At 38.1% G+C, this 14,448-nt stretch overlaps 1 protein-coding gene and 1 long non-coding RNA gene across 2 annotated transcripts in view; one reads left to right on the forward strand and one right to left on the reverse strand.

Moving 5' to 3' along the window:
* Window positions 1-7,389: 7,389 nt before the first annotated feature.
* LOC107836127 (uncharacterized) lies at window positions 7,390-13,052 on the reverse strand. The gene is made up of 3 exons (XR_001661978.1): window positions 12,966-13,052; window positions 7,863-8,066; window positions 7,390-7,784 (listed from the first exon to the last, which is right to left on the reverse strand). It is a non-coding gene; the product is annotated as an uncharacterized LOC107836127 (long non-coding RNA).
* Window positions 11,607-14,448, forward strand: part of mrps5 (mitochondrial ribosomal protein S5) — a 25,688-nt gene continuing 22,846 nt past the window's right edge. The window contains exons 1-2 of the mRNA XM_007551114.2: window positions 11,607-11,712; window positions 13,028-13,180. Of these exons, the coding sequence (XP_007551176.1) occupies window positions 11,664-11,712; window positions 13,028-13,180 (202 nt within the window). The 5' untranslated portion in view covers window positions 11,607-11,663. The remainder of the gene's footprint in view (window positions 11,713-13,027; window positions 13,181-14,448) is intronic.

Raw genomic sequence — 14,448 nt, forward strand, 5'->3', positions numbered from 1 at the left:
TATAAAATAAAACAACCACTTTCTAATACAGAACCTGAACTCTCTGGCTTAACACAAAACAGGAGAAAACAGTTAACAAAAATGGCAGAGTACCCCTACCGGCTTCAACTGTGAACAGAAAAATACAACTTTAGTTAAACACTAGATCCCTCACAATATGCCCACAGCTCAATCACTCATGTTCCCACAGTCAGACAAGATCACATCAGATCAAGGCCCAGGGTCGAAAGGGATCTGGCATCTCCAGCATGAATCTCTTTATGGGGCGGCTGACGAGCTCCAATACATTTCACCTGTGGCAGCCAGGGAGCGCTGAAACACAGAGACGGAGAGCTCCCTCAGGAAGAGAGCCCCTAGAGGCCAGTGACCGTAACAGCATCATCTAATTGGTCATATTACTGCTCACAAAAATAAATTAACTGAATTTAATTAAATAAAGTGGACATAGGTTAAGTTGACCCAAACCAGCACAGCAGAGCAAACTACCAGAGGTAAAAATAAATAAATAAATAAATAAATAAAAAACAATAGAAAAGAACAACTGTGGTACATTCAATGACCCGCAAATCCATCACTGAGCATGGAATACTTTTCAAACGTAAGTTTGGTCCTGCTAAACCATCCCAGTATATTTTTTCAAACTCTCATACTTTCCCCCGCTACAGTTTACGGTTCTTAACTTATCGTTTCTGGCTTTTGGCTGGGATCTGTTCGTAAAGACATAGTTCCTCTGTTTGTGTGTAAAAGTGTGTAGGTGTGTGTACCGTCTCGCGGTAGAACTGCAAAATCATCACTGTTCCAGTTAATGTTCTGGATATTTATGTGAACTCAGGCATGCTACTGAGAGTGCTATAAAAAAAATAAGGGAATAGGAACAAATAGACCGTTAAATGAACAAGGTTTTTTATTGTGAACCCTGTTCATGTTAGTGAGTGATTTCATGATTGCGTGTATTGTCAGTAGACATAACATTTGAGGGAATTAAGAAGAAAATACTGCTAAAGTCCCCACCTGTCCTGGAGTTTAAAAGCTTTGTTCTTGTTGCATAACGCAGCCCGATGCCTCCTCCTTTATGTATACTTGACAATTTGCTTATATTTGCTAACTCGTGCCATTACTACTGCTTATGAATTTGTAAGTTATTTCTTTTTCTTTTTTTATGTAGCTGTGCGTGTAGGTGGTTGTGAAAAGAAGGCGAGGAAGTTTTATGTGTGACTATAAAGGATATCTTCCAATTTCCTTGCTGCACTGAGCTGTGACAGCACTCCAAATGGCTCAAAGGTCAAATTAGTTCCATTGGAAAATAATTTCAAATGGGAGAGACGATGCGTTTATGTGCGCGCATGAGCATGAAAGGCGGGGGAACCACAGGAGCTTTTATCAACTTTATGCTGGGGATGTTATATGACATCCTTAGAGTTTGAAGCAGTCGGCATGAAGGGTGGTTTCACTGCGGTGTGCTGTTTATTGTACTGTCACTTTAAATAACTCAGACAATGTGTAACTAATGGCGATGATGTATATCTTATAGTGGTTGAAGGAATGGGTGTTAGTTTAGCCAGGTGGCTAGGTAGCAGGGCACTGTTTCATGATTATGACATTATTTGCTTTGAGATAAATCACACATAAACCCCTTGTAGAAGTATTTTACTTTGCCTAAAAATGTCATGTTCTCAGTCAGAGAAAGTTATGAGGAAAAAAATCTGTTGTGACTTTTAGGGTACAGCTAGAGCTAATACAAATAACCTCATGTCCCTAAATACTCTTAAGCAGTCAAACTGAATAAAGTTGGAGATGAAGGAGTCTGAAATAAATTTGAAAGAATATGGGGCAGCGGCTGAATTTAATTCAACACGGCGAGGCGAATTTGTCAACTGCTGTGCCAGAAATCCTAATTCTGATTCCTAAAGCAGCATTAACTCAAGGCAGGAAGAGTCACTGCAGCATATAAAACGCAATGAAAAGGTTGAAAGAACTTTTGATGAAGAAAGATAATAAAAAAAACTTAGAAAGAACCCACAGGGAACCAGAGGCAAACAAAAACAGGTTTCCAGAACGGGTTAGCAATTCACACCAACAAACGCAAACGTGGAAAATCCGGGACGTCATGGGGTGTAACAGGAGGAGGCAGCAACAGAAGTGTTTACATACTGGGAGAGTGAATGTGGAGCAACGGACCTGGACTGATTGGCTAATTGATTGTAGATGTGAGGAGAGAGAGAGGAAGTGGGAGAGTACAAAGGGGACTTGGAAATAAATCCAACACTAAAGGATAACTCGACCTAAAGAAAGATAATTAAACTAGAGTAACAAAAAACTGAGATATAAGAAATAAACTAGAGTCACTGAGAAGGACTGAACTAAAGTAAAACAAAAATAACACTGAAGAATCATAAACAAACATCAAAACGACCCAGGATCCTAACTAACAAAAATGTTCCACTACTTTGTTTCAATGTCCTCTCTTTAGTTCCTGTTTTTTTAACAAAGGCAACTGGAAATTTAAAAAAGTACCAGAGTGATCTGCATACGCCATGATCATTGATTAAATCTAAAACTCAGAAGAAACAACACATTGCTTTACTTCTTCTTGGGACAAATGTATATTCTAGAGTCGCTTCAGGATCGTCATGGTGAGTATGTGGAAATTGAATTGAAACTGAACATTGTGAAGGTGAATTTAAGTTGTTCTGCAGGGGTTTTTTTGCTGGGAAGGAAGGTTTGCATGTGAGCCTTTTTCTTTGCAAAATGTCCTCTTTAGCGATTTCCACGAAAAGTCACACGTCTAATTCAAAGCTAAAAGTTGGAATTACCTGCAGCGGAAGGTGTTGTTAGATCAGCACTTTTGCAAATTTGGCAGCACTGAGAAGTCTCCGCGCCAATATGTGCAGTTTTTCATCATTAAGCCTCTGCACCTCACACTCACATACACTCGCACACACACACACGCTCGCGCGCATATTTGCAATTCACATTAAGCCTCTGTAGCCGTTTCTCTCAGTGAGAAATAATTGTTGGGCTTATTTTCTGGAGAATGTTGCTGTTGGATAATGACCCCTCACTGTCCCTGACCCTCAGTGAGGAAACAGAGTGCTTCCAGCCTGACTGACGGACGGATAGACGGGCAGACCGCACAGCGGGATTATTTTATGGTGGATGCAATTTGGTGATTTTAATTCCACTGAACGTGGTGTGGCTCACAGCTACATTTCTCCATGTCAATGAGAATTAAACTTACATGAGCTGAAAGTAACTTTAATGTTCAGCTGCAATGCCCTCAGCTCCACATGGTTCCATTTTATGCGCATATTAACTCTCCTCTGCCAGGCTCCTACGGCAAGCCAGCCATTACACTGTTTACTACGAGAGGGCCAAAGATGTTTTGCAAAACATTTTTATTTTTTATTTTTTCCCGATTCCTAGGAAGATTCCATGTCAAATTCTTTTACTGGACAAGGCCAATGAAGAAAATAATAATTAAAAAAGATTTATTAAAAATATGATGAATATAAGATATTATATCTTCTACCTGCTCCTTTTCGAACAGAAAATATAAAATTTGCATGTCACATGGGCAGAATAATTTGTTTTACATTTTTATTTCTTATGTTTGTTTTATTCTATTTTGTTGTGTTTTTTTCTTGATTGTCTTTTCAGTCTGTTCAAAATACATAAATAAATAAATAGTAAAAAAAAAAAAAGAAATTTGTCAGTTTGATTCTGTATAGCTTTCTTTATTGATTTTAGCTAAGTTAGAATAGAATAGTTAATAATGGTCAAATAAATGCCTTAAGATGGTCCTTAAGGAATTGATGATGTCCTACCCTTTTGCATTTTAATTGCTTATAAATTAGCTGCTTGTCTGACGTTTGTTGTGTAGCACATGTCTGAACCTTTATAAAACTTTGATAATGAGCTGTAACAGCTGACATACCTCTTGTTTTGAAATGAAAAGTAGTGACATAAAAGTTGGAGTTTTGATCATCTAAACGCAACAATCCTGTCAACAACAAAAAAGAAACGGGCTGCTGGAGAGAAAAGACTTTGACTACTTATCAAATCTTTTGTAAGCTCCTCAGACTTAATTAGCAGATTAAAACAAAGCCAGGTAGGATTTGCAGACAGCTGCTTAATGGCTTGCATTTTTACCGTCAGAGGAATTGCTCTGACCCTCCTCGAGTTCCTGGCTTTTTTGCAGAGAGGGGGGGAGGGAAGAGAAAGAGGAGGAACGGAGGTGAGTGTCAGAAACAAAACAGGTTTGCAGTATCGATCCAAGCCATGTTAGAATGACCTGAAGACAGGTCGCCTGGGAAACGCTTTCATCTCGCTCTCTGTCTCCTGTATCGCTGCATCCAGATCCGGTTCTTCTGTTTGCTCTGCCGATCTTTAGAGCTGATCAGATGAAACCCAAAGGTGCTTCCAAATTTAAAAATACTGAAACCATGAAAGTAGTTGTTTACGATATAAAAAGAAAAAAATATCCTTCTGTAATTGAAAGTTTAGCTTTCTAGTAATTTGGTGGTATTCTTTTTTCATGTGGGCTATTCTTCTGTTAGCAAAAGGAGGTTTTCTCTCTCTGTTCTTAGATTAATTACTCTCCATCCCTCAGTTCCCTCTCCTTGTACTTTCCCACAGCTGTTCAACATCCCACTGGTGAAACTCACCTGGTTCCCATGTCAATGATCATCTCTTTTGTATTTAATCTCCTTGGTTTTTTCTGCTTGGTGCTTGGTTATCGTTTGATGTTCGAGTCCCTTTGTAAGTACGTTTCTTGTTTCTTTTTATTTCTCATTAAAAGCCTTCCAATTAACATCCTGCTCCCAAATTTCTGTTGCACTTTGTTTCCTGCTTCAACCACTTAACCATGCGTTAGAATGACCCTGTCAAAGTTCAGGCCTGAATCTAATTGGGAAGACATAAACATTGATGCCCGCAGTAATTCTCTGTTCATTTTGACTGAGGTTGAGATATTTTGCAAAGAAGAAGGCAAAAAATAAAATAAAAAAAAAGATATTTCATCAAAGGCGTACCCCCAGTTTTAACCAAAATATGGTTCTACAAAAATATTGACTCTGATGGGCTCAAAACAAAGGCAGATCATATTTTAGACATTTTGCTTTCATGTAAAATAAATAAATAAATAATGTATTTTTTTTCCCACTTCACAATTATAAGCTTCCTTCTGTTGGTTTATCACATAAAATCCCAATGAGGATACTTGAGCTAGACACTGTGTGAAGCAAAGCAGTGAAACAGGATGACATGACATTTTTTTTAAATAACATAAGAGAACAAACTTTACAAATGACTAATATGAGAACGACAGATTAAATGTATAACTAACACTACCCCCACCCCTGCAAATAATATCTCCACATTCTTCCACTGGCCCCTGTATGTACTTCTAATCTTTTAACTCTCTAAACTAGGCCAGCATTTTTGTCTGCAGCTGTTTCATCTTCTGCAGTGTAGGCTAAAATCAAGGCTGCGCGTTTACTGTTTTTATGTGCAGCGTTACGAGTCCGCCTCCTCCTCCTCAGGTCGCTTCCTCTGCTTCAGGTTAAACAAAGCTGTTAAAAAAAACTTTTTCTTTATGGCGACGACGCGACTTGCGTCGTTCTCGCCGAGTGCTGTTTTGTATTCATGGTTTTTTCTAATGCGCTTTTGTTTATTCCCACTGCGGATCTAGAGGTGGATAAAGCTGAAGTTGACTGTTATATCGACTGTCTCCCTCACACGGGAGGAAACAATCCTCCAAAATCACCGTTCAGACAAATTCTGTTCGGCTCCTAACTCCCCGCTTGCAGAGAGACGAAGGTCTGACAGCGGGTGTGATTGTTGTCTAATCTCTGAAGCCACATTGAGAAGATGGATGGCTGAAGTTTTTTTTTTTTTCTTTTGTTGTTTTCAATCCCTCTTCCTATATTTTTTTATCCAGTTGTCTGTCTATCTTGATCCTTCTCAGTCAAGCTGTAACTGCATGAATGCTGAGTCGACACGTCCCTTGAATGCTGCATTAAAGCTGCACTATATTGCTTTTATAAACAATATGTTTTTCATCAGTTTGTTAAAATTGAAACAATAAATTGATATGAGGAAAAAATTGAGCTCCTCTGCCTCCTTTATGTAGTCCTAATGTCATCTGTAGAAATGTGCCATTCTTAGTCAGAAACAACCAATCAAAGCCAGGAGGAGGATCTAAGCGCTGTCAATCAAGCCTGTGTACACATTGCTCGGACCCTCCACCTTGCTCTCTGCTACATTACAGCTTGCTCACCACATAATAGCCTGCCATGAATGCAGGCTACGCTAGTTAGCGTAGCCACCAATGACAGCGGATTAACAGATTTCCTGTTACAGCAAGTCGTTTCTCTTCCATTTGCACATTGAGCAGCACATACATGAGCATGACTGACAGCGATAAGACCTTCCTACTGGCTCTGACTGGTTGCTTTTGATCAGGAGTGGTACATTTATGGAGATGGCAATAGTAGCACTGAGAGAAGGTGGAGTAGCTTGATTTATTGTTTTTTGCAGATAATTTGTCTCAGTATATTATAACAACACAGATGACGTTTTAGGAAATATATAAAAGACATGTTGTTTTTTTGTTTTTTGTTTTTTTAATAAAAGTTATGTCTGAAGTACGATGGTCAGAATTACTTGTTTTCAGTTTCCCCACTACAGACAGACGAACAAGCAGTACCCAAGTTTATTGACAAGAAGAAGAAAATGCAAGCTTTTCCATCATGAGGTGAGGATCATTATGAGAAACCTGAGAGATGAGCTCGTCTTTACAAAGGAGAGCCATGTTGGGACAGCAGATCCCCGGTGGTAACACTGCAAGTTATTAAGCTGTTGCTAACCCTTGCTGAAAAAGGCGGGTCGCTCATCTTAAAGTGGTTTAGGGTCATTGAAATGATTCTGAGGAGGTCTAAGAGTAAGTGATGTGTTCACATGAGGCCAAAACCAAACTCTTTGACATCAACCCCATGTCCTGTTTGGAAGAAAAACGATGAAAGAACACTGTTTCTACTGTATCGCAAAAATGCAGCTCATCCTGACTGCTGTAATTCCAATAAATATTTTTCCTTTGATAATTGAGAAGTGTGTCATTATTGAAATGCCTTATTTTCATAATTAAGTGTAAAAACGTAGATCATTTGGTTTTTGAACTGTTCTTTTGCTTTACATAACTAGCCTTTTGAGAAATCCCCGTTTCATTTCCTTTAAGCAACAGAGATCTTTGTTGAATTAATGCAAATTTAAACCTGAATTTGTGTGAATAATTTAGGCTGAAACACGCTAAAAACTAAACCGACTAACAAATTAAAGTCAGTTTTAGGCAGACCAAATCCATCCACACATGATGTCTAATATCTAGTTTATTTGTGTTTCTCTGTCTTTGCATAAAGAAAAAAGACAAGCTTGGATTTATTGAAGTGTGAAACAATCATTTTTTGATTATCCTGTATGCAAATTAAAGTGTCAACACAGTGAGCAGCACTTCCAGCTGCTAATATCCTGACTGGTGCTGGAATCAGCTCCAACACCACTGTGATTGGAGGGGGAGGGGAAAAAAACCCTCTTCACTCCAATCTCTGCAAAGCCAAGAAAAGTGAGTCATTCTTTTACATAAAGCCCTGGATGACTCTGTCATCATGGGGCAATTATTTTAGAGAAAAGTTCCAGCGAGTCCCTAATTCTTTCAGCAGCAGCTTCAGCCTCCCGCTGTCACACAGCTGGCGGACTGTCCGTGCTTCAGAGGCTCTTTGATTGCAGATCTAAACGGTAGATGGAAATAGGCATGAGATTTCGTAGAAATTATCCCTAATAAGGTCAAACTGAGACACAGCACTCACCAGTAACTCTGCTGCATGGCAATCATTTCCAGAGGTAAGACGTGTCGACTGGTGGTCTGCTGTGGGCCCTCAGAGACAGATTTGTGGGAATATGAACACAGCCTGAGCTCCCGCTGGCATGAGTGGAACGATCAGCCGAATTGGCGCTCGCTGTTTCCCCATTGTTAGATACACGGGTGTCATTCTTTGCACTGACTTATTCAACTGTAGGAGAAAAAGCGGAATGATTTGATACAATAATTATTTTTGTCTGGAATATGTCAGCACCAAGTCCACCAATCAAGCCTAGCTGGCTGCCGGCAATCAACTTGTCTTTGAGTTCAGACTGCTTTTATGTTACAAATGGTAAAACTTTGTTCACCTCTAAATTTTGGTGTGAATGGTAATTTGGTACAGTATTCGTGACACTTGAAGTTTTTTGCATTTGTCACGTTATATGCCCAAATCTCCATGGTGACGGATTACCACACAACTATAACTCTGCGAGAGGAAAAATGAGACGTGATTGACCCGGGAAAATCTAATATAATTCGAACCAATTTTGCTGTGGTTGTACTCTAAAGGGTCAGTATTTTATAAGGTTGACTATTAGGAGCTTTACGTCATGTAATGCTGCGATTCCCTCATTAAAAGCCTACCTGGAGTGTTGCCTACATTCTTTTGTCCATGTTTGAGAAATCCTTTGGTCTCTTGTGGCAACCGTCCATCTGTGCAAAACGCCTGGGTGGACTAAGCTCCGCCTTCGAAGACGAAGCTCCTCCTGAGAGCTGCAGCTTCCAAACTTACAAGCTCCCGTCTTGCAGAGTACTTCGCCCACACTAAAAACTCCGAGCTCTCGACAGAAAAATTATAACCACACGGAGATTAAATTACACTCAGCTTAGATTTTATTTGCTGCCTGCGTGACTTCAGAAGACAGTTTATTTGCAATGGATTTTTGCATCTTGGAAAAAAAAAGGAAAAAAAAAAAGGAAAACTGTATAATTTTCCTTCTACTTTCCGATTATGAACCCCTTTTAATGTTCTATGAAGCATGTGGTTGTGATAGAAAATAAATAAATAAAAGGTTATAGCTACTTGCATGTCGTGCATATATGAGGTCATTTCCCTGGAGACATCATCACTTTTTCTCTCTTAGAGATGAGAAAAGCTTAAACTTTTCCATTATTTTTAACTAAAAGCCTCTGCTTTCAGCTAATTTAAACATTTAAAGCCAGACTTACTGTTTTTAACAACACTGGAATATGTCCCACCTGTCAGAAAATGTAAATTATTTCACTTCCTTCTTGAAACACTTTTTTTTTTTTACTCTTGCAGATGTTGCCGCATCTCCGGTTCTTTTTATTCTGTTTCCAGAAACATATTAGCCCACCTCCACTAGTCAGCGCTCCCTGTCATCTGTTTCTCCTTTTTCTGTTTTGTGAGATGTTTTATCTTTGTTATGCCTCACCTCTTTGGTTTCTAATTGTCTTGTTGTCTCTCTTCTCAGTGTGATAACCGTGATGAAAAAGTAAGAAAGAGTGCAAGAAGACATTGTAGATTGATTTATTCAGCCAATCAACAGACCCCAGGAAAACTCTTGACAGTTGTTTTCCTCTTTCTCTGTCTGATTATTTCCCCCTACCAGAGCCCAGAGCTGCTCAGGAAACCACAAACATATTCATGGTTTCGAGGAGCCACTTTCCTCGATGATGGTGTTTACTGGGTGTACAAACATAGCCAAAGGGCAGCAAAGACACCTCATTAATAGCAACTACTGGGAGCAATGATGGCTGAAAGAAGCAGCTAAGTCTTAAGCAATAGAAATGATGAATGTTGTTTTGTTGCAAGGAGTGGTATTACTGTTGCGAGAAACGGGGAGGTCTGTTGTAATCTGACATAGGAATGAGAAAGAGAAATGTAGGGTGAAAAGAAATGGGTGACAGTTATCAAATTATGATTTATCTTTCAAAGCTTGTGTTATTTGGTCCCAGAAAGCTTAACCATGTAAACTAGTCTAGAACAATGCAATGCTGCAGTGGTTAAATCTGTGGAAAAAAAAGGCTTGAAAAAAATCTTTTATTGTGGATTATTTCATGGTTTTATATCAAATAATGTTGCATATTTTTTTTTGCAGCAAGAAATTCTGATGTAAAATATCAACGCTACCGTTACCGTGACAATCAGAAGTTTACATATATCCGTTGATGTGCTTCTGGCAGCTTTCTGACTGGATGTTTGACTGCTCTTCTTATTAAGAGACAAGTTCATTTAAGTTGGTTAATTTCCTGCACAGGATGCAGCTTTAAAACGCAGTCTACACATTTTTAATCGGGTCGATGTTGGTGCCATTCCAGAAGTTTATGTTACTCTGCCCTATATATTCAAAAACTTGTTTTGATGCATGTTTGGGATGGTTATTTCTAGCTGTAGATTTGAGGTGGAGTTGAAGAATCTGAAGGTATTTCTCCTTCTCTGTTATTCAACCACTTTTTGCAGTTCACCAGTGTCACTGGCAGTAAATGATGCTACCACTCCAGTGCTTGTTGGACAGAGTTTTCTTAACTTTTACTCCTCCAAACATACTTCTTGTCACAGCTCAATCTTTGCTTTATTTGGCTATAAAACTTTTCTGCAGAGGACAGTTGTTGTTTTTTTTCTATTTCAGCAGCTTCAGTCAGTGTTGACACATTTTGAGTGTGGAGCAATCAGCCCTTTATTCCTAGATACCCTCTCAGAAGAAAGAAGTTTTGCGACCGAGTTAGTGGATTTTCAGGCTTTTATAGCAAAAATAAAACCAACCCAACTGAAACTTTATGGGTTGTGTTTTAAGGGTCCTTGCGGAGAAACCAACAAACATAAATTAGATGTTACCAGTAAGAAGAGTGGTCATTTATCCTAAAATCCCTTGTTTATGGCAAGAAAAAACATTCATTGTTTTCCTAATTATAATTCACTAAACGGCATTTGTTGGAATATTATGGTAAATGCCTGTAGTCGGTAATTTTTCACCTGTGCCAAGAGGAGAAAATCTGTGCAAACCTATGACTTGTGCACAGTTTTCATTTTTACATTTCATCTCATCAGTCTGTAGTGTTGTCACTCTATCTGGAATATGTATAATTAAATACAAAATTAGGATCAATATCAATAATGAGTGTATTTAAACTTTTTTTGTGAAAATAGTGCATGATTGGTGTGAAACAAAAAATGTTCTGTATTCTGTTTTGATGGTTTTGTTTTCGACAATTGACTGAAATACAGTTTTGGTTTGTCATTTTTTCCTATCATGTCATAATTCAGTATTCAGCTTTAGCCTATTACTTTTTTGGTAAATTATGGGTTTGTTTATTGTTATTGTTATTTTATTTATTTATTTGTTTCCTGTGTTTGATGTTGACAATTTACCAAAATAAAGTGAGTTGACTGATTGTGTCCAGTTGTATGGCCGGTGTTCTGACTAACGGGTAGCACAGATAAACGGAATACCTGTTGCAGTATGTGACGTAAGCATCGATGTGCGGATGCGCATTACCATAAGGCAGGACGGATTTATGGGTAGCATAGATGAACAGAACGCCTGTTGAAATTATGACTGAAAAATATGTACAAACAGGGCTTTAAATCTGGCTAATATATTAGACTAATAAATTTAATTAACTTCTTTAATGACAGCTACTTCTTTAATGACAGCTAATAGTAGGACTACTAATGATTTTTTTAAAAGTATTACTTTGATGTTTTTATTTCTTCCTTCTATTTTTTAACAGGCAACAGTACAGTCGCCTTGTTGACTTCCGAAGGACCCATTATTTCCCCAACATGGCGGCGTCCGTATGGGTGTGCAGTGCCCTCCGCATCACACTCGGAGGTTAATTATGTGTCTATTTTATCTTCTATGACTTTGATATCTCTGTTATCTCAGTCTGTCGTTATGTGCTAGCTGATGTCAGAGTGGTGTGTTTGTGTTATTCTTGTCTGTTGCCTGTGCTAACGCTAAAAAAGCCTTTCCCTGCGGATAACTAGCCACAGTCAAAACCCAGCCTGCTCTTGTAGCAGCAGTACTGGCATTTTACCTACAGTGGTTGTTATTGACAACGTGTTTATATTTTAAGAGTTATAGGTCAGTGCTGCTAGTTGTTTAACTTGCTTAATCTTACAGCAATCTCGGCAACGCAAACGTGATTTGACACGGGATTTTTCTTCGGTTTGCACTTTAAAATGCTAGATGCTAAAAAAAAATAAAACAACAACTCTGCAGCAAGACAGTCGAGATAAATCGTTAAGTCACTTCCATTTATTATAGGACAAAAGGATGTCTTTCTCCACATTGGCGATAAGCAACATGCATCACTCGTTTTTGGCCCAACAACTGTTCGTGCCACGTTTAGCAGTATCAGCTTTATTAATTTGTGATAACTGATTATTTTTCGGACGGGCTGCTGTGAATCATTGTTTTACTGCATATCTACACTGTGCTTGAGCTTGAGGTCATGATTCGATGTTCAGTTTTTCCCCTTCAGATTTCATGGATCCATCAATAATCCAAATAGTCTAGGCTTTGAAGCGTCAAAATAGCTTCAGAACATCACACTACCATCATGTTTTAATTACTTCATAGTGTTTTTTCTCTCTATAAATCGGGAGTCACCAAGATGAGTTTTTGATGAATGTGAGATGGATCTTTGAGGTCTTTCAATCAGCAGTTGTTCTGGCCTTGAAATTCTTGTAATGTCATAGAGATTTTAGCCCAGTCTTCCTTGTTGTGGTTGAATCATCAACTTTGACCTTAACGAAAATCACAGTGCTTCATATGCAGTTCTTGGTTCTTCTGTGACTTCCTGGATGAATTGTCAGAGAGCTCTTGGAATTATAATGAGAAAACTCAGCTTTTCTGACAATAAAACAAAAATGATGAGTTAGAGGAAGTTCTGGATTTCCCAAGAGGTCAATTAATATCTAAAATTGGGCTAAGTTACTACTTTTTTTTCCTTAATTGCACACTTGGGCAACAAGGTTATTCCTTTTTTTTACATATCAAACTATGATTACAAGGATTTTCATACAGAATCCCAGCATTTTAAGTTGGGATTGTACACTTAGGAGATTTACTGTATGGCTTACCTCGATGAAAAAGACATTTTGCAGCTTGTATACATGTTTTCTGTCTTCTTCCTGTCTGCCAGGAGCAGCATCACTCCGTACCGTGGTGGGAGCTGTTCAGATCTCTCACTTTGCCTGTCGAACCTCAGCAGGCCCTCTGCAGAGACGCCCAGAGTTTCTGTTGAACCCATCAGCAACCTGGCAGCAGAGCAGACATGGCAGTTTCTTCAACAAGTGTGAGTTAAGGACATTTTTTTTTTCATTATAACTCATTACAACCTTAAAAACTCAAACCCTTGGTGTGATTAAAAAATGGGGAAAAAGAATGTCTAGTTGAAATAATACTTCTACTCTGCTTATTTTGTTTTCATCTACACATATATTTATATAAAGACATGTAGTTGGATCCTCCAAAAAACAAAACAGTAAAACACACCAATAAACAAAAACAAAAGGCAAATTAAAAAAGTATGTAATATTCATTGCAAAATGTGTCCACACTCAACCATAAAATAAAAAAAAAAAAATAATCAAACAAATAAGACAGAAGAAAAAAATCACAAGAGAATATTGATATCCAGATTTTTTATTATGGAATGCAAAAGTGAGATTTTATTTATATTTCTTTAAACAATTTGTTGAACATGATCAAGCAATACTTGAACACAATGTGTTAATAAAATGTAAATCATTGAAAATGCATCCAAAGGGTCACATTACTAATGCTTAATATACAGGAACTAAAAGGAGAAAAGAAATGTTTATATTAAAACCCAAAAAGCAGAATCAAGCATAAATCAGAGACAAAAACAATATACATAAAGCAAATAAAAAACATTTATTAGCAACAAAATGTTACATCAAAAATGAAAATATAGCCGACCGACTAAGAACTATAAAACTTTAACCAAGAAGAAACTGTTTTAAAACCGAAACTCGGTTTATAAAACCAAAATAATTTGACAGCTAATATTTTCTTCAATAATTTTTTTCAGTTTTGTTTTGTTGTTACGCTGCAATTCAGAACAACTGCACTGTTAAAATATTACTTACATTTAGGGCCCCAGAGAGACGTGTCGTTATTCTCAAAGCTATAAGACCATACAAGTCTTGATGAAAAAGACTCCATACTTTTTATGGAGTAACTACTGCAGCAGTAGTTCGTACTGTAATAATCCTAAACCTTCTGGTCCAAAGGTTCCTAAACTGTGGGGTACACCCCCTGGGGGGGGCGCCGTGCCATTGCAGGGGGGGCGCGGGAAGCCATCTGGATAAAAAAATAAATAAATAAATAAAAAAAACATTAACACTGTATGCGCTCGGTTTTTACCTTAGAATGGCCAACTCTGTTATTCCTATGTCAATTTGATACAATAGAGGCTTCCACACTTCCCATATCTGTGTCCTCTGTCACTTTTATCAGCAGTTAAAACTGTTTAATCCGTTATTAACATGTCGTAACCTGTTTTTCCGAGCCGCCTTTAAATGCAACATGAGCGCTACG

The sequence above is a fragment of the Poecilia formosa genome, unplaced genomic scaffold, assembly GCF_000485575.1.
Source record: "Poecilia formosa unplaced genomic scaffold, Poecilia_formosa-5.1.2 Scaffold40, whole genome shotgun sequence".
In the NCBI taxonomy this organism is placed as follows: domain Eukaryota; kingdom Metazoa; phylum Chordata; class Actinopteri; order Cyprinodontiformes; family Poeciliidae; genus Poecilia; species Poecilia formosa.